General features: G+C 43.0%; 1 protein-coding gene across 1 annotated transcript in view; it reads right to left on the minus strand.

Moving 5' to 3' along the window:
- OXSR1 (oxidative stress responsive kinase 1) overlaps positions 1-20,388 on the minus strand; it is a 91,787-nt gene that overhangs the window by 22,215 nt on the left and 49,184 nt on the right. Inside the window, exons 5-6 of the mRNA XM_075144260.1 lie at positions 11,532-11,587; positions 1,864-1,973 (exon numbers count right to left, since the gene is read on the minus strand). Of these exons, the coding sequence (XP_075000361.1) occupies positions 1,864-1,973; positions 11,532-11,587 (166 nt within the window). The remainder of the gene's footprint in view (positions 1-1,863; positions 1,974-11,531; positions 11,588-20,388) is intronic.

A 20,388-nucleotide genomic window follows, 5' to 3' on the forward strand; every position in this document is an offset into this window, starting at 1 on the left:
AAGGCTAACCTACAGCAACCCCTTCGTCCTTTTTCCCGGGTTGGATATAGCGGCTCAGAGTGACACCTGCTGGAGGACAGCAAGATGATATAAATGGACATGGAAGGATTTCACATCAGCATCCAAAATACCTCCTTACCATCTAATATCTGCAACATATGTGCACAGCCTTCATGGAAGTATTGGTCTCCCTAGAAAATCTGCCTCCTTCGAAAACACATCTGTTGCATCAAGACCCCCCCTTTGTCACTAAAACCTTCATTTCCCCTTTTTAGCACCCTCCTTAAGATCTTTTTTCCCCTGTTGTCCTGGAGATTGCAGTCACCCTAACTGCAATGAGCCTGGAGTAGCACCATTAGGTCCTGGCCAGCTTCCTGCACCCTGTGCACCAGGACAGGACACGAAGGACAGAAAAGCAAGGGACAACTCTGATTTGGTTTTGGAAACACTGAATACGCTATTTTTATTTATTTTTAAATCAACGTAACAAAAAATCCAGAAGTATATGACAGCGAAGCAGTTCAGAAGCAAGGTCGCACAGATGGCTCCTGACTTGGGGAGTGTGTCTTGTACTCTACGGTGTTAGTACTCTGAGGAGGTTGCAGGAGTGCTGTAACACACCAGCCCCTCGATGCCACCATGGGGAGCCACTGAAAAGGCCAAATATTAAAAAAGCCTTTCATCGATAGTATATTCAAGCTACTCCAAAATTACCTCAATCCTTCAAGAAGTTTTAGATACAGGAAAAAATGCATTAAAGTTCTACCACTGTTTTAGCTGCATTTCATTTTAGATATATGTATATGCGGGGGGTCGTATTCAAGTTCCTCCTAAGCTTCAAAGTATTTTATCGTGAACAGCAAGGAGAAAAGTAACAAGGCAGGTTTACTTTAATAAAACAATGTTTTCCTAAAATATTTTTGTTAGAAAAGATTTTTGGAAGGAAAAAAGAAAAAACAGAAAAATATTTACAGTCAGTCATATGTCTGCTTGGCACACCTGTCAAAAATCAAACCCCGAGTCCAGCCCTGCCAAACTGTTTTTAAGGAGATGAGGGATAATTTTCAGAACACTTACGGCCCTGAACATCAATGCAATAGACAGCTACTGCAAATGCCCTGTCAGGACTGTAGCATAATTTTGTTTGTGGCTCTTGCTCAGAAATGGGCAACAATATTTTACATTAAACAAAGTTTCCAGGTGGCCTTCATCAGTAGTCACGCAGACAAAGCTTCTATAGTTTAGTCTAGAAGTAGTGGAGGACAAAAAAGTGATATATCTCCACCCAATGTGAAGTAGTACGGCATCTTTTAGCTAGCCAAAAGAGCAGAGAAGGAAGGTGGAGAGGCATGCATTCCTCTGGAATTACAGTCTGGATACTCACAAGCCAAGAGAAACTAAAAAGCTGAATAAAGTCAACTACATGTTATTTTACTGTAATAACTCTCCTCTCTAACATGTTGCAATTAGCTACCCCAAATTCTCATATTTGCAAATGCAGAAGAGCACATTACCAAGCTGTATATGTGCACATTTACCACGTGTGAAACTATTTATATTCTACCTCTTATGTAGGCAAGAGGGATGGGCAGGTTAATCTTCTTTATGCAACAGCTGAGCTGTCTCATCCTTACCTTAGGTAGGAGCCTGAAGAGAAGCAACAGGGCAAAAACCTACCGAACACTTAATATTCCCCAGTACAAGCCTGGCTGCAACAGGCAAATCAAAGACAATCCCGTGGTTTTAAGAAAGCCTTACAGGATGCCAAATTATCATCTTAGTTTGAAGTAAATACGGCCATTGCTGACAACACGGAATTCCAGGTGCAGATCAGCTAAGAGGATACTAGGAAAAACAATTCACCTGTTCCATAACTTCTGGTGCCATCCAGCAAGGTGTGCCCACAAAAGTTTTCCTGACTTTATTTCTGGTAATGTCACCACCAGTGGCCAGAAATGCGCTAACGCCGAAGTCTGAAAAGAAAACAAAACCAGATTTTATTAAGAACACATCCTGAGCAAACTGAAGGGTTGTCCCTTCTTTCCCCTCATATTCCCAGCCATCTATTAAGTACTAGACCATACAGTTACGCATGAGGAGTTTCCTAATAAAAGGATGACCAACGGTTAGCTAAGAGTGCCGGTAGATGAACGGTCTGTAGTCCACCATCCAATTACCGGGGACAGCAGAGCTTTCGGCGCTGGCCGGCAGAGAGGAAAATTCCACTTTCCATTACGGCCCACTGGTCACATTACAGCACGCCCACGCTCCCCCAGCAGACCTGCTACCGTACAAACCTGCCTCTGACAGCCAGTGCTTTACTTACATTTGCGTACATACGTAACAAGTAATAACTGAACTTCAGTTAGCATCCTGTTAATGTTTGCAGCAATGAAGTCGGGTACATAAAAAGTTAGTAGACTTTGTAACATTTAACTGTCCTAACGGCATCCTGCAGACTGGAGGTATCAGCCCCTTATTCTGGATGTTTTATTACCAGAATACGCTTTGCTTGGTAATCTTCTGTCGCCGAGATGCTCGGTGCTTTAACAGGGGCTTGGACTGGTTCCCGACGATAGAGCAGCGTTACCGAACTGAGCAGCACGTGCTGCTAACCAGCCCGACCATCCCAGGGGAAGCCTTGCAGACAGGTATTCACACCCTGCACAGCGCTACTCCCCCTCGAAGCATTTTTCACAAGCTGAAGGATGCTCAAGGATGCCCCATGCATTCTCTGGCAATTTTCTTAAAGTAAATCATTCTTTTACATGAAAACTATGCTTTCAAAGATAACACAGATGTTTTATGCAATTCAGAATGACATGGAAAACAGGATCTGTGAACAGCAGCAGAGATAGCAATGGGATACAGTACGTTTGTTCAGAGAAGAGCATTATAGAAGATTTGGCAACCAGGTCATTCAAGAGAGGATGGCAGACTTTCCTCAGAGAAAAAAAACAAGTAAAATAAATCAGGTGACAGGGAAGCTGTAAACACAAAACTGCAGAAGTATTTCTTCGCAATTTGCTCTAAACTACACTGCTTATGCACTGCAGAATTATAGACCTGCAATGGGTCATTCTCCATAACTCAATTTTATCTACTGATCCCCTTTTTTTTAAACATATTACAAGCAATCAAAATCTTGAATGCCATTTTTGAGATTGATGACAGGCTTCAAGGATAAGTCTCTGAAATTCAAGGACTATTTCACATAAAAACAGAACATTATTGACCACAACTGGGTTGAAAACTCTTGAAACTCAGCTGCCTGACAGCTAACTGTAAATGTAGAGGCTTTTACCCAGAGGAGCCACGGAGTTACTCCATGGCTTAAGGATGTTATCCTAACGGAATCAACTGCAACAAAAGATCCCTCTGTACAATTGGCAAGCAATGGCATCCACGTGAGGACAGTCCCAAGCTTCCTCTGCATCGCGCCAGCAGTGCAATGAGCCCCTTCTCACCAGTCTTTCAGTATTTGAGAAACACCACTGAAATTATCACTCAGAAGAATAACATGCTGAAAGCTTCCAGCTCACTTAGGTTAGAGGCTTCCAAGGACAGGAACTTAGTGCTCACTAAAATACTAGACATAAGCTATTATTTATCATCAAGATCTACAGTACTGCAGATGGATAATTGAAAGCTGACATTAAAGAAAGTTGCATAGAAATCACAGGGCTAAAACAAGCACCAGCAAATGCCTATCATTAGGGTTCAGCTTCTTCCAGATGAGCTGTCCTGTGGACACTATCCTGTGTCCTGATGGATCACTACCTCTGTCAGCACTGCAATCTGTATTTTTCTGGAAACCCACTTTTAGCAACAGTGATTTTGCTTTGAGATCTTCCATGTGTGTATCCACCTTCTCTGCTTTTCTCAGAAAACTGAATGAGCTTCCTAAAAAGTTCAGAGTAAAATTACTTGCACTTTACCCTCGTTACGGGAAGTCTCACAAGATCTATTGTTCTAAACATGAGACCAATTAGAAGTTCTTTTAAATAAGATAATACCAATAGAAACTTGTCCAAGTGCCACCAGCATATTGTTGTGATGTGCTGTATTTGAACTTGTGTATATTATCTTACCTCAAGTTTCCATGCAGTCATTTTGAGGGTAAAGGAAATGCCATTCAAAGCAAAAGCATTCCAGCAGTAAAAATAAAAGTCCTTTATACAACGCACACAGCATTCACCACATTTCACATCAAACGTGGGTTTAATAAATTCCAGCTGGAAATTGTGCCACTACATCTGCCATCTGAGGTCAGCAGAAAGCTTAAACAGAATTAAATTGCATTCTGTTACATGGCTGATTTATTCAACGTTTTCCCAATCAATCTCCCCTCATTTCCAGTGGGCTAAAACAGGCACAATCAGCCTGTGCTACTCTGCTGTAAGGAATGACTTTGAAACCGTCTTCTCAAATGTCATCTTACTAACTTTATCCAAGTCCCAGCTATTAAGATAAGAATGTGCCTGCTCTCAAGAAATATCTGTAAAGCAATAAAATAAAATCCTAACCAAAAGTTAGGATTCAATTCTTACTTCTGAGCAGTTGGTACGATCTGTGTCTCATTCCCTCTGCCACTGTTAATTACCCTCAGAAAGGCTAAAACAGAACAAGATTATTGCAAATGAATATAAATGGGGAAAATGAGGAAAGTCATGAAATTCAAGAGGTACAATAGCTCAGAAGTGTTTACATTTGTACCCTTCTTTGGCAGCTTGTACTTTATATTGGCTCACTACTATGGTGATAAATGGAAAGGACTGCATCACCAGAAACAGGGAGGAATTGGAAATGTTTGGACCTGGCTTGCAATACCAGTTACCGCCACTGCTGGGAATCGAACGACTGTCAGATATTCTACAGGAGCCCAAAAATTGCAGACTTCCAGCAGTCTGCTAGCAAATAATAGTCTCCAGGATGTCTGGCTGCAAGTGGTAGGATCATTTTTTTAATAATTCTTCTGAAGCAATGTAGAAAAGATTCTTCTGCTGGACCTGTTTCAGTGATATAAACCAAAGATTTCTTTTAAAAAAAAAAAACAAAACTCCAGACTCTCATATGACAGCAAAACCAATCCAGAATGGAAATGACAATTCTGCTGATGCAGGCTCTGCAGAAAATATGGCCAATTTTGTCTTTTTCAGTAGAAACTTCATGTGTTGCAAACCACATACCCTACAAAACACTCTACAGTGGCAATGAAGTTGCGGGCTAGTGTTTGAAAAAGCATGGTATTAGGCAACAATTCCTGCTATTAAGGTGGCCCAAGTTGTGACACTTGGGCCACTCAGGAAATGCAAAAGCTGAAAGGAAAATTTCTTCTTACTATTCTGTATTGCAGAAGCAAATACCCGGTCTAAACAACTCACCAACGCAAGAATGCTGTGGCAGGACCACATCACAACAGGCAACATTGCTGCTGTGTACGTCAGGAAGATAGATTTCTGCAGTATTGTTAAGTTAGATTGTTTTATCCCAATCTAGAAGTCAGCTGTTAAAAATCATCTCTCCTTGGCCATCTCATATTGTAACATTACCTTAAACCTAAAAAGCCCAATTATCTGCTCCTGTAGGTAGCTACCACAAGGGAAAAAAGACTGTGCACTGATCAGGAGCCAGGACCAAAGCCTACTGACATCAGAAAGGCTCCTACAGAGTTTGGTGGGTTTGGATCAGACCCTAAAACAGCAGTTCCCAACTTCAGTGGGGGCAGAACAACAGAGTAAACCAATCTTGACTTCAAACCACTCGGAGCTGTTTTTAAACGTGGGTAGCTGAGGTATTATCCCTCCTCAAGCAAAAATAGAAGTACTTCAGAAGACAGCACTAAGTGGTTTTTTTTCACTGGTCACCTTCCTTCTTGTTCAGTTGTTCACTATCAGAAAATATCTGCAGTTGTACTTAGTGTTTTTCTGCAAACTGTATAGCTTTTAGAGCACTGAGGATGAATAAAGCCTGGCAAGAAAAGGAGGAAGGCAGTGGTAAATAGCAGTTTTGTGCTGAGAATGTAGCAGGGTGCTAAGACACCAGAGAAAAGAAATTAGTGAAGAAAAAGAATCAAAAACTTCTTTCCTTTAAAGACTACATGGTTGCACAGTGGTATTGGACCTATAAATACACACTTTTTCTCCCAAATTCTCATTTGGAAAGGTAGATCTTTACAGTCACATGTATTTCTAATCAATTCACATGCAGAACGGCAGCTTTATTTTTATATGCATCACAAGTTCAGCCTTTTTACAGTAATGTCAAGGCACATAAAAGACGTATGAAATCTCTTTGCAGAGTAAACGTAAAGATCACATCTGAAACCGAGCCCCACCAGCATGTTAACAAAGATACATTAATACTGCACAAAGTAACTTAAAGATAACAAAGCCCAGGCTGGGAGTCCAAGTTTCACTCTCGGAGAAGCTCACAAGCTGTTTCAACAACCAAAGAGCGCAACATCTCTTCAGGAAACGCAGATATTGCAAGTGACACAAAAAATAAGTTACTTCACATCATGCTGCTGCAGGGGAGGCATCAAAACTCTCCACCAACCACAGAGAAAAATAGTTTTGCCCTTTTTCAAAAGGGAGAAGCAGCTCAGAGGTGTCCGTGATGCAGCACCGGTTGCTAGAGTCAGCCATGCAATCAGCACTTCTCTCCCCGAGTTAGATTTGTGCCTTGCCCCTTGTTAAAGCAATTTAATCTCCCAAAGTTAGAGTTTCCTAAGGGAAAGTGGGGGAATGACGCTGCCTGCATCATAGCTCGATGTTTATGTAGAGCGCTATTTTAGTACAATGAATTAAGAGCAGTCAGGAACACAGCGAACCGGTGACAAGCTGGCATGGATTTGTGGAAAGTTACACAAATTCAGTTACACAAGTTTTGCCTGGCCTTAACTATCCCCATTTTATAAATAGATAAAGCGAGAGGGGTTAGGCAATTTGCCCAGTATCAATTAGCAAGTCCTGAACGACTTCGTGAAATCTCAATCTACTTCAACCACTTGGCAACACTGCCTGCCCGGGACATGGCAGGCACACTGAGCGCCTCTTGGAGTACGCGGTAATAATAATCCCAACTGATTTTAAAACACGAAGATATTGTGTTATTATCCCTACAACAGAAAAATCCCACACATGGAGAGACGTGTGCCTTTCAGCCGTCAGTAGACCCTGGCTTCTACACATTGAGTCACAGACAGGTGGGTGACAGCATTATTTAATATCCCAGTGGATAAAATCAGGGGAAAAAATATTTCGTCTGCATCCATTCTCAGTAGGATGCTAATATCATGCCGTGGTTGGAGCATGGTTCGTACCAAGCAAGTCTCATGCACCCTGAGAGAGTTTCCCTCAACAGCCCCTCAACCTCTTTCATCCCTTCCCAGTCTATCAAGACTCTCGCTTCATTTCACAATAATTTATAGGGCCTGCACAGTTAAATAAACTGAAGAATATTAAGCCTTGCTTACTGTGAGAAGAAGTCTCCTGGTTTATGCAGCAATATTGGTGCCGATGCAGTTTATGTTGACAAAGAGTGTTTTCACCCGTGCAGCTTTTAGACTCCAGGGAGCCAGTAAATGCCAGGGCAAAGAGGTTTTGATTAAAAAAAAAAAAAAAAAACAATAATTGCCGTGGAGAGGCTGGAACACAAAAGAACACAGCTATCTCAATTTACATTGCAACCACCGTCAGCACAGCCCAGAACAATGGTATCTGGGAAAGAGTCCTGCTCTCGCCAGAAGATAGATTAATTCAATGTGCAGGAAAACACTTCAAACTGAGAAAGCGATACTGTGAATTGTAACAGGCTCTAAAAACTTGGTGCCAAGCCACAACCCCAAGCCAATGCCCTTGGGGGAAGGAAAAAAAAAAAAAAAAGATGTTAAGATAGCAGCAAACAGCCTCAGTTTAGGTCTCACTGGTCAGATAGATCTGTTAAAGGCAATTTTATGCCTTGGTTCAGTGGATGTAGGTTTTGAAAGCAAAAGGAGCTACGTAGTTAAAAATAGAGCCATGAGTAAAAATACAAAATACGAAGTCCCAGGACTTGGGGAGGAGTTTGAAGCTGGATGTTCGTGCAGGCCATTAGAGGAATTTTTAGAATTTCTACTTCCAGCAAATGCCCCCGAGCTCACAGATTTCTCCTCCATCGCTTTACCTGTGCCTGCCTCAGCTCGCAGTGCTCCCACAGCGGCTTTCACGTCCGATGCACAGCCACCAATTCGGAGTTACAAACAGAACCTGAGAAGCGTCAGACACACCTTCATCAAGTTGCTTTTTCTGTTCAGTCTTAACAGAATTGCATAGCCCAAACTAATAAAAGAGACTTTAGTTTTCACTGGTTAGAACTGTATAATCCTGCAGCAAAATTATTGCCATGAATTCTATACAGTGAAAGTTTCCCGAGTAATTAAATTCACTGACATGCGGTGGAGGTATAGCCCAGCAGCGGGGTTTCTTCCACCACAAGGGTCAAGCATTTTTTCCTAAACCTTTTTTTTTTTCCCCTCTCAAAGGGTTTCCAGTTTGAGATTTACATACCTTACATTTACATTTAAGATTTACATTTCTTCTGAGACAAGAAACACAAATTGTGTCAAGCAGTAGGAAACACACAGGAACACAAGGTTGCAAAGGCCAAACATTGAGTAAGACCTTCTTAACAACTATTCACAGGCAGTTTTCATAGAGGGATGGCAAAAGGGAAAGGATTCATTATAAAAGAATTTAAGTCATTCTTTCCTGCTACATTATTTGCATTTTTTTATGTACACCAAACCAGCTCCTTCAAGGGAGGTGCCCCATTCACTCTAACCCTCAGACTTCATTCCACAGCTGATCAATCCTTTTTTTATCTCATGGTGTAACTTTCCAGCGAAACTTAGACAAGTTTGTTTCATGGGAACGCAGTGATGTCATCCAACTGATAATAGAAGCACTCAATGATCAACAGAATTATTCATAATATGCATTAATATTACTGTCAAAGGCAAGCGCTTTGATCTCGCTGAAACAAAACTCACTTTATTGGGATTGGTTTGCTTCCAGCATTTTTTCCTCCTCAAAAAATTCACAAGAAATTTTGCTATTTCATCCTGGGTCAGGAAGAAAGGAAGCTTAAGTGTCAGAAATTCCCACAGAAACAAAATCTCATGTTATGACCAGGTCAGGCTCTTCCCTAGTATTCAGTCATTCATTTATTTTTGTTTCTTTCAAGCCATCAGCTGCCTTCGCAGAAACGAAAGCGCGTCCTGCCACTGTGGCGAACTTGCTGACTTTGGTGGAGTTTAGTCGCTCTGCTGTGTCTCATGAAAGGTTACAGCGTTAGTCCTTTTGCATGTTCAAAGAAAGAATTTGTAAAGAGGGAACTTCGCACATCTCACAACGTTGCTTTTGCAGGATATGCAGAGAGATGGATTTCATCACTTAAATGTTGCACATATAAACCACCAGTAGACAGTTCAGTCCAGGGGAGCATGTACAAATCACAGACAAAATAAATCCTCTGAAGTTTGTACAGGTAGGACTAGTCAACCTTAAAACTACTTATCAACTAAAAATTATTCAGCAGGAAAAAAAAAAATACATGAACAGGTACCTAGTGAGCCTTAATAACAAAAGCAGCCAAGCCCTGGCACCCCTGTGGAAGAGAAACACAAGCAGCTTTCTGCTAGGCTGGCAGAAACACTTGGAATAACAGTGCATCGCTCCAATGCAACAGCTCTTTGTAGCCTCTCCCAGAACATAATCTAAAGCTCCATACAATTACAAATCCAAAATGTCATATCTTGACCGCATTATGAAAAAAGCTGTAGGATTTCACTGGATAAAGTTTGCTCCTTTGGGCATTTTAGAAGCCACTCCCTACCTTCCATCAGCTGCCACACAGGATGAATTATTTACACCTCATTAGAAATGTAACAGCAGGCATTAAGAGCACTTAAAAGGGAAAACATAGCAACTTCAGGTTTTAACACCTAAAATACAGGACTTCTGTTTATGTCCTGTAAAAGGCCTTATTACCTTCTGCAGAGGGAGAAGAGCTACCTACAAAAAACTGTGCATTGCAATACGTTCTGCCTCCTGGTGGAAAATCTACACCTTTCATTCCAAAGTGCAAATCCAGGCATAGATATACCAAGGGAGTCCGCACCTCTCAGCACTACACAATGCAACAGCACTTCTGCCTGACACAACAGTCATTGCCACACAGCTGCAAAGCCCTGTCCCTCAACCCCCAGCACACTGGCTTAACCCACTGCTGTGCCTCCACCAGCAGGACAGGGCACTAAAAAAAGAGACCTTATCACAAACAGATATGGCTCTTTCCAATTAAATATGGGACTGAAAAAGTTAAAACATGTACAAGGATGTTTGCTAAGATGGCAGGACCTGATGTGAGCTCTGCCCTCCAGCTAGAGGTGGCACAAGATTCATGGGAAGAGCAGAGTCCTGAGAGAAAGGACAGTCAGAGAGGAATCGTACTGAGGATAAGAAAACAGCACACTGGAAAGAAGAGGAAAAACAAATCTCACAGATTCTAAATGTACTTTCCAAAAATCTTGTCTTACCTTAATAGTCAATAATAATAATAATAATAATGACAATAATTCTTGATTTCTGGAAAGAAGAGTGAATTCTGTAGGAACATGTATGAAATAAAAGACCAGAAGAGTAGTACTGGGGGGGGAACCCACACCCACCACACAACACCCTTTTCCACAGACATACGATCCATCCACACCAAGGACTGTGTCCAACATACCTGTGTTGATGCAGCTCGTGACAGCAGTGACTACAACAGACATCTCTTCTAGGCACATCTGTATTAGCTAAAGCAACTGTCTTAACAGTCTTCCCTACCCTGTCCCTCAGCTTGCACGACTGCTTCCAAGACTGTCAGTTCACCCCAGTTTGGGCTGGGTTAGGGCAGTCAAACATGCACTCTGCCACTCAGTTCAACTAAGGCGGACTAGGGAGCATCCACATGAGCGGTTTGACCGGCAGATCTTTGGTTAAGGCAAAGTTGCGAGTGACTTTTACCATCAGACACACCAATTCACTTCTGATGAATCTATCCACTGTTCACCACAGTCCTTTTGAAAACCACCTTACACATCGATGATAAATCAGTGAGGTCTGTGCAGTCCACTTCCAAGCCTATGAACTTGCTGTTTTAAAAATCTGACTAGCTTATGCCAAGAATTTTATCTAATCTATTGATTCTGAGGAGTTAACAGTCAAAGGATTTATTCATGCCGACTGTCATTATTCCAAAAAAACAGTATTTCAGGATAAAAAGATGTAATAAACTCTGGGTTGTTTTTTTGTTTCCGTTTGTGGTTTGTTTATTGTTGGGTTTTTTCGTATTGTTTGTTTGTTTTAAGAACTGTGGGGCTTCTTGAAGCTAACATTTTTATGTAGGTTTCTTCTTGATCATTAAACCATCTCTTTGGATACACCATTATCTCTTTGGATACACCGTTAGGCCTAAGGTTTATTCAAAGCTACCAGGAAAGTTACCTGCAATTTGCACTGAGCCATCTTCTCCAAGAAGAATATTTCCTGCTTTCACATCCCTGCAGAAAGATAAAGCAACAGTAAGTGGAAGTCATTAAATCTTTCCGTCAACCAACAAAAACACATAAAAGGTTATTATTTCTTATATTTTGTTTCTTGCATTAGCACCTTCTGCTTCCAATCATACAGAAACAGTAGGGACTTAACACCAATTGTAACTTCAGCAGACAGACACTAAGTGGTATTTGTACGAGTTATAGCTAGTAGCATTTTAAGTACTACGCACAGAAAAAAATTGAAAAACTTATCAGAAGATACCTTCAAAAGTACAAGGAAAGTGGTTTGTCCCAGGTTCTTAAGTTAGCTAAAAATGTGAAAACAGAACCTAGCACTGGTCTGATACTCATGTACCCTTTTCGGGGGGGGTGGAAGACTGAGACGGCGAGTTGATCTAGTCTCACCACTGCTGAATGTATCCTATTCTTCCCCAGCCCCACGTCTCACTGCTTTCCAGCCCTGGAGGAGTTCACGTGCTTCCTCAGGAAGTCAGTTTAGCCCCATACACTGGTGAAAGTCCAGACAGAAGAAAAACGTTGGTTGCTCGTGGCTGAATGAACCGAACCACGTTACCAAGGGTCAGGTGAGCAGAGCTGGTACAACAGAGACAGTGAGAATAGGAGAGTGGGGCCACTCAACTGTCCTGTAAAGTCTCAACTTTAGTGAAAAAGTCTCCATGATTTTTTTTTTCCCCGACCAAAGTCAACAAACGCACAAGAACATCCAGCATGTGCTATGAAAGTTATTGTGCTATCCCTTTTCTACCCCAAAAAAGCTCTGGTTTGTTAGGTTAATAGCAGGACTTCTCCACACTCGAGAGGAATGCTACTTTCACTCCAAATATGCTTTGAATGAAGCTTTTACAGCTTATTTTCACAGGCTGCTCCCCACACAAAGCCAAGAGAAGCACCTTCATAGTTGACACCTGTGTTCATCAGTATGGCTGCTAAGCTTGCACTGGCTGGGAAACCATGCAGACCCAGAGCACATGTAGGTGCTGTCTCAAGAAAGGCTACAAGCAAAGCAACTGCCTGGGGAATGGATGCCAGTGAATAGATAGCAATTCACAACACACCTCACCTTAATGGCAACCACCTGCATGGAAGAGAAAAGAAAAAAAGGGAAAAAAACCCAACCAAACAAAAAAAACCCTGAAACAAGCAGATTCTCCCTCCACTGCCTTCCGTAAATATTCCAAATCCTTTCACACACAAAAAAAAAAAAGTCAAAAGCTATTTTTTCTCTCCTCCCTCGTGCACCATGAGAGCACAACTGGCATGCTGGCCTGGCCAAAGAACCTCGTCGGGCCCTGGTAATCTCCTTCCTGGCTTTGCTCTTCTGAAGAAGAGCCTGGGCTGCTGCCAGTTCCACACCAGGACAATTTTAAACACATCCTCTCCAGCATTAGCATTTGTTAGATTCCTCCCAATAGCCAGTCTAGGACATTGGCATGGCAAGGCTTCCCCCCAGCACACAGCAGAACAAAAGTGAACAAGGACTGTCCATAAGACAGTCCCACTAAAGATCACTTTAACAGCAAACCGCGGCTGACAGCAGCCTTTAGCCTTCAAACAAGTATTTCAAGTCCTGCCAAATGTACACCTCTTGCTAGCAGTGACCACCTTGAAGCCTAATCCCTGTTTGAAGCACAAGTGTAAGAGCAAGTACAGGAAAATATTAATTTGCTTTAATGATCAAGAACACTTGGATAGATCTATATGGAAACACTTAAGTTGTAAGGTGAGATAGCCTTGAGAAGCTGATTTAATAGCAGAATGGGATTCAAAGCAGTAAGAAGCTGTGACAGTGATGCTGGAATAGACAAATGTAGAACAATCGCTGCCAGTCCCGCTCATTTTACACTGGCCAAATACATGAACATGCATTTAGGGGCGAGTCAGCTTTCTCTCCAAGCAACATTATTCTGTTTTCTTCCTGCAATTAACAGCTGCTGCCGTTGCAGACAAGAAAGCATCAGCACTGCAGTGGATGGAGACTCTTAAGTAGACAGAGGGACCTGAAGGGATTAAATACAACATTAAGCATTTAGCTACACTACCCCCCTCCTTAGCATCCATTGGCCAAATCCAATACAATCAGAGTTGTAGGAGTTAATTGCCCTGAGAGATACAAACCTGACTAACCCCTGCACTCCCACAAAGCGTTCAGGGTCCATAACGGTGAGGGAATGGAAAAGCTCCCTGCCAATATTTACGCAGAAGATGCCTTTGGGATCCAACCCCATGAGCACGTAGAGCCACGAGAGCGCAGCGCCCAAGTCTGCTGCTTCCTAGATAAGGAGCTGGCTCACATGGCACGAAATGTGCTTGGCACAGGTGCAGCCATCTCCAGGAATCCCCCCTCGCACCAGCACTACTTCAGAGGGAACAGAGGGTGTTCAGGAAACTCTCCAAACCTACTGGAAATGTTTATCCAGACAGTCTGTTCTCCTGCGACAGCCAGGACGCACGAGGCCCTTTCAAAGCTGCCTGCCAGTTCCAGGTTATGGGGAAAGGAATAGCATGCACCGAGGTTGCCTGTTGAAGTTATTGTTCCTCTTACTGAAGATGGACGCAAGTAACAGTAATTTCCTCTTCCATCTATATTCCAAGGCAGCCCAGGATCCTGGAGCATTTCCCCAGTAAGCTGGACCATGCGGTATCGTACAGCCTTTCCAAACTTCCCCTGCCGGCACGACGGCGTGTGCAGCTCACCGAGCCCCCGAAGCAGACCACACTCAACGAAGGAAGTGCCAGGGAAGTTTTTAAGCAGAACTAAGGATGAAGTCTCAACCATTGTGCACTTCAGAGTCCAAAAAACACTCAGGCAGGTTTCACTGATGTAGCAACAGCGGCCAGAAAGCAGCACACATTCAATACCACCAGACCATCCTAAGATAACAGAGCAAGCTGGACAGGCTTGGAGCGCAAGAAGTAGTAAAACAAGCACTCGGATTGAATCCCATAGGAAAAAAGAGCCAAAGGACTCCAGTCCCTTAACCCCCTCCAATGCAGAGGCTTGTTTTCTTCTTAACTTCAGCTTGGATTAATTAAAATTTACATATTTTCTCGTTGGAAACAAAAGTCAGTAAATATGGTGCTTCAAGCTGGTTCAAGAAATTAAAGCAAATTGTTGCTACAATAAGAAATCCAGGAGGCCAACAACAGCCACTGCCAAATATCCAAGTCAAGCTGCAGAATTAAATCACCACTTGATGTGGCATTTCCTCCCGGTGACCAACCCTCTGAAAAGGCCATTACTCACCCCAGTGTGGTATACTCCACCCCGGAGCTGCAAAACGGATCGGCAGCAAGCTCTTTGGGGACACTGACTCCATTTCAGAGTTACTGTACCACAGAGGCAACTTCCAGCTTTCCCATTCCTCACCCCAGTATACTGGCATCGCGTTGCCCACTGCAACAGCAGCGGGTGAACATCGAGCAGCAGTAACACTGGGTGAACACACATCCCTTTCTTTAGCATATGCTGGTGTCACCAGCAGTATCTTCACATTAGGTCCTCCTTTAAAACCATCTTTACGATTAATTAATTGCATTTAAAGCAATGGGGCAGGGGACAGAGAAATGGTGCTTTCCTGTTTATTCTCATCAGGAGATGCTTATAAACGCGCAAACTGAATGGCAAGAAGTTTGTTACTCCAGGATACAGTTATTGCCAAGTATAACAATTTGAAGGTACTTCCTATTAATGTGGTAATGACCATATCCTGGGCTGATACACTTGGAATAAATGGTGTGCCTCTGGCATAATTACTATACTGGAAACAGGAAGCAGCTTTAGGCTGTAGCGTAAACAGTAATTATAATCACATTTTAAATGAAGTTACAGAAGGCTGGAGTAAACTCTTTCTTGCCAGTAGCTTAACAAAGGCTACCGTAGTGCTGGACATTCCCGCTCCGTAGCTGTCATCTTCCTCTCTTCTAAAGCCTACAAGAGCCCTTCCGCAAAACAACAATTATGTTTTTATTTACCTCGTACATCACAACCAGAGTGGGAAGAAGGGTTTGGACTTGCTCCAGTGCAAAGCTGGATTCTCCACATCAGGCCTGAAAGGTTTCGCAGCAGGGCAGAAATCCCTCCTTATCTGCATTCCAAACTGGTTTAGCTTCCCAGTGCGACCAAACGCTAGTGTACCAGTTACATCACACTGATGCCTCCAGGTTAGGGCTGGACCATAAGCATTAGATGCTATATAACCAAAACTGATCCCCGATGCAACAAAATTACAACCAAGCATCCAGCTACAGGAGACAATGGGTACAGGAAGGCAATGAGATGATGCTCCCCAGTTATGAGTGCAGTGTTCCCACACTCCCCACAATTAATTTTTCAACAGGGCGGTGGGGGGAACTACAGGAACTGCATCCTAATGGCTTGTTCCCACTATAAAAAGCCTACACGATTCCTTAAAATCCTGCTAAATGATCAGATCTGCCCTCACCCATAGCCTTCAACCCTTGGCACCGCCATATAGTGATTGTCGTTGCAATGACAACACTAAGGGAAAACGCAAGACTTGCTGGTCCATAATGGAGAGCAGCATTATCAATAACCAGCTGCAACTCTGCAATCCTGGCATATGCAATAAAACTTCGTATTACAGACTTAAAAGAACTAGTGTTTGCAAGAAAAGCAATGAAGCATGTTAAGTTATTGTTTTTTAAACAAGCCTCTTAATATTGTTTGGAAATCGAAAAGGATTCACTTGGCTTGTGTTCAGAAGTCTACATTGGGAGCAATAGGTAGGACAATTTGTTAAGGCCACTGCAACCGCGATACAAGCAACCGGAGCAAAGAGTGGCATCCCAGGACTTCTGTAGCCTAGCACTGAGAAGAAAACTGTCACATGCAGGGGGAAATGGAGATAAGCCCTGTTTATTATGCCTTTGCTTCCAACCTGCTCGTATGTGCCTTTAGGATGCAATGCTGTCAGCACAGCACAGCCGTGAGTCATCTGCCTATTAGATGCAATTTACATCGACTGTAACAATAAATTTTCATGGACTGAACTCTATAGTGCATAATTTGGCATTAGGAAGGAGTGGTTGGTCCTGCCAAGTTTCATTTAAAAAAAGAGAAGGTGCAAGATCCAAGAATTACTATTTTCTGTAATGGTAATGAGTAACTCAAAATATTTATACTGAATGCAACCAATTGCTGGAGTTGACATTGTTCTGAGTAATTTGCAAAATACTTCCAGGACAACATCTCTACATACAGTTAAACATGAAGCAATTTGTGACATTATACACCAAATGAGCACTATTCTCTCTACTATCGAACATTACTCTCCCTTCAAAGATATGCTGTTACCTATGTCATCTCTTCCCTTTGCCTTATAAGCCAAGATATAAAAAGCTGGCTATACGCAAGAGCTTTACCATTTGAGACAGAGCTGCAAAACGGAAACTAGGCTTGGAGCGTGCAAGCAGACTAGTATTTTTTACACCCTCAAATGTCAGCACGTTCAAGTACAACGTAGGAGAAGGCATTCAAGACAACTGTATTAGAAGTGCTGTACATTAGCATGCTCCCTGTTCCTGCTCAGTAAAGCTGTGTGTATTAACATTTTCACGCCACAGGGTTGAGCCTTAAGTCCCAAACTCTTGGGCGAGATGCAATTACTGTCTGTTACAGTGCTGTACTTAACTCTGCAGAGCTGGACTCCGGAACATCTCCCAAAGCTTGAAGGTCTTCCAACAGCAGAGAGCTGGCAAAGCAGCTTCCATACTCCTCTCTCCAGCCTCCCTGCTGAGGCAGGCATAAGCAGGGGGAAGAGAGGGCCAAGTCCACAGCTTGCTTCATCCCTGCTCATCCACAGCCCTCTCAGCAGGCCCTTGTGGCCACTGGCAGCCGGGACCAGCGGCAGCAGCCAGGTTGCTATAAATTACAGCGGGGGACCAGCCCAGCGACACGCTTTATTGCTCAGGATCAGGGAAGCACAGCAACTGCTTCTACCCTCTTCTCTGAGCCGCTCTGCTGGCTGCTGGGCCATGGTGAAAGATCAGGGCCTCAACGCAGGAGCTAGATGCCAGCAGCACAAGGCAACTCATGATTTACTTCGAGTCTCATAAACGGTAGAGGCATTTTTAAAGCCCTGACTTCATGGGGGCTAGGCAGGTAGGAATATTTAAGGGCTTTTTAACTGTCATTTTACTGAGAGAAAGCCTGGAGAAAGTTCGAGGAATAACCCAGTGTTATCAGTAATCAAAAAGAGTTCTTTTGGGTTCTTTTAAGCAGTGTGAAGCAAGGCTTTGAAAGGCAGAAGTGACTGACAGACTGCGGCTTTGCAAACAGAGGGCTGTGCAGACAAAGCCTACTGGAAAGGATTGTCAGCTTCCAACAGGACGAGCTATATGGGTACATCAAGTACTTGTTTTCTCGGTGCCCTATCCTTAACGTCCAGGCAGATCACAGTGCAATGAAGAGACCTCTTTGGAGAGATAACTGCATCCAGTCTCCTGGCACAGGCAAACAGCAGCCCCAGTAAGGGCTACATGAGAAATGAATCTCCCATTGTACTTTATTTTAGCTAAAACATAAAACACTTTTCAGAGGATCCATGATGCATTTACTAGGTACAATTCCTCCTGATTTTTTGCCCTCCAATGCTGCAGAAGTGGACTGCTGCTTTAAGTAGAGGGTTTGGGGTCCAAGAAACCATGACTCAGAAATTTGATTCATTTTAGGTTAAGTCGCTATGTCAGTTCAGACAAGGGAGGGCTCACTAAAGAAAGCTGCAGGAGATCCTCCCGAAATTCACTCTGTCATCTTAGTTATCTGAATAGCTCTAGGGACTGGTAAGATGCTGAGGCAGTAAAGAAAGAGTGCAGATCTTGGGCTAACTCGGTGTGAGTCTCTGACATGAAGCAAGAGAGCAAGCGGTGTGTCACATCACTTACTGTGTTCCTGTCTGTCACACAGCCACTGTTATCGCAGCGCCTGCAACTTTCCTTTATCTCAGCAAATTACGTCCAGCTTACGCTTTTTGTTCCTCTGCCAACTTCGTCTTTGATGGTTTTGCGCTCTCATTAATTCCTTCTCTTCCCACGCATTTACAAGTCTAACGATGGTTAAAGGGAGGTGCGGTTCAATGACAGATCCTGTCTGCCTTGGACTTTACCTCCCATCCATCACCATGCCTCTAGCCCAGCATCAGTGCTCAAGTAACCTCAATTGCACATCAGTGTGGGGGAAGTTGCTCCGGCGAAAACCAAAACCTTAAAAAATAGTTTTCAGACAGATCAGCTCCTTCAGCCAGATAATAAAGTGCTACGAACACTAGACCTAGCCTTATCTCCCAACATGGAGACAATCTAATCATACCAACCCTCACAGCCGCAATTCTTCCTCCTGCAAAAGAGGCTGTTGCTTCACATATTCACCCCAATGCACATCACTGTATGAGAGGATTTGCCAAGCGGCAAGGGCTTCTGACAAGCTTCAGCCCTTCGGCAGACAATGCAAGAGAGAAGCTATGTCTCTAACCCCATACACGACTTTGTAAAGGTTCTCCTATTCAGTCAGAACTTCATTTTTTTCTCTTCTATCTCCCATGAGGAAAGGACCATGCCCAGCAGGCTTTAAAATCAAGTTTTCGTACCATTGAACAGCAGCTAAAAATGTACCAGGATTTCTTCCACAAATTCATCTATTCAGCCCTTCCATTTCCTGATCCTACTTCCTAAGGACTGCAGTGGGGACAAGGCACAAAGCTCCTTTAACAGCTGCTGCATGAAAAGCAACACACACAGCAAGTTGTGGAGTCACAAGGTCTGCCTCCTACCCCTGGAGGCCCAGATATTTTTGGAAGGCCCTGCCTTAGTCATTGGTAACAGAGGAAAATAGTCAAGTTATAACGTGGCCTTATTTCAATGTTTCATGTCAAATTATTTAACGTGCAAGGAGGTGGGCACGCTTCATGTGGCAATACTAGTGATGCATGCCACCATGCTGTGGTATCTCCTGCATGCTAAAACACGTTCCTGCTGTGCTCCGAAATAGGAATTTCCCCAAGACTACCACACGCAGATCACCCCAGTTTGAGTACAAGATGGATCAGGTAGCAGAACAAACAGGAAAGCCAGTGATTCATGTGTCTCCCTGCCTTGACCCTGCCATGATGGAGAGATGAAAGTTCATTCCAGCAAACACAAAATCAACTTGGATCAAATAAGGCCCAAAAATTTTACTATAGGGCAGCTCAACAAGGTCTTAATTTCCAAAAGGCAATAAGCACCCCTGTCCTGGAGAAGTGGCATGTATATCTATACACACACGAGGTCCAAGGCATTCCCCTATGCAGCCAAGAGCCGTCTATATCTACGAAGCCACCCACAGCTCTTGCTCAGCAACGTTTGCAATGTGACGCAGAAGGAGAAATTCAAGACAACCAAGGCTCACGAGAGACTTGCCAGCTCGACTTCCTTCTCCAAAAATCTAGAAGACGACAGTTTTAAGCATGGCCAGCATAGGAACAGGAAAGAAGATCTCCTTATTTCATCCAGCTATTCCTATAAAATGGAGAAAGCAGTTATAAAATTGGGTATCTGTACAATGAAACAGTCCTCTTGGCACTCCCAGTCTAACTTGGTGATGCTTTCCAGGCTGCCGTGAAATGATAGATTTCTCTGTGGCAGTTCCCAATTTGTTGTCCTAAATGTGTGTGGGTTTTGTCTCATTTTTGTTTTTGAAAGTATTAAGCTTTACTTTTTAATGTTAGAATTTTATAAGAACTCTGCAAGACAGGATATAATTTGATTTAGTAAACATGCAAAAATAA

The sequence above is a fragment of the Calonectris borealis genome, chromosome 2 (assembly GCF_964195595.1).
Source record: "Calonectris borealis chromosome 2, bCalBor7.hap1.2, whole genome shotgun sequence".
Taxonomy (NCBI): Eukaryota; Metazoa; Chordata; class Aves; order Procellariiformes; family Procellariidae; genus Calonectris; species Calonectris borealis.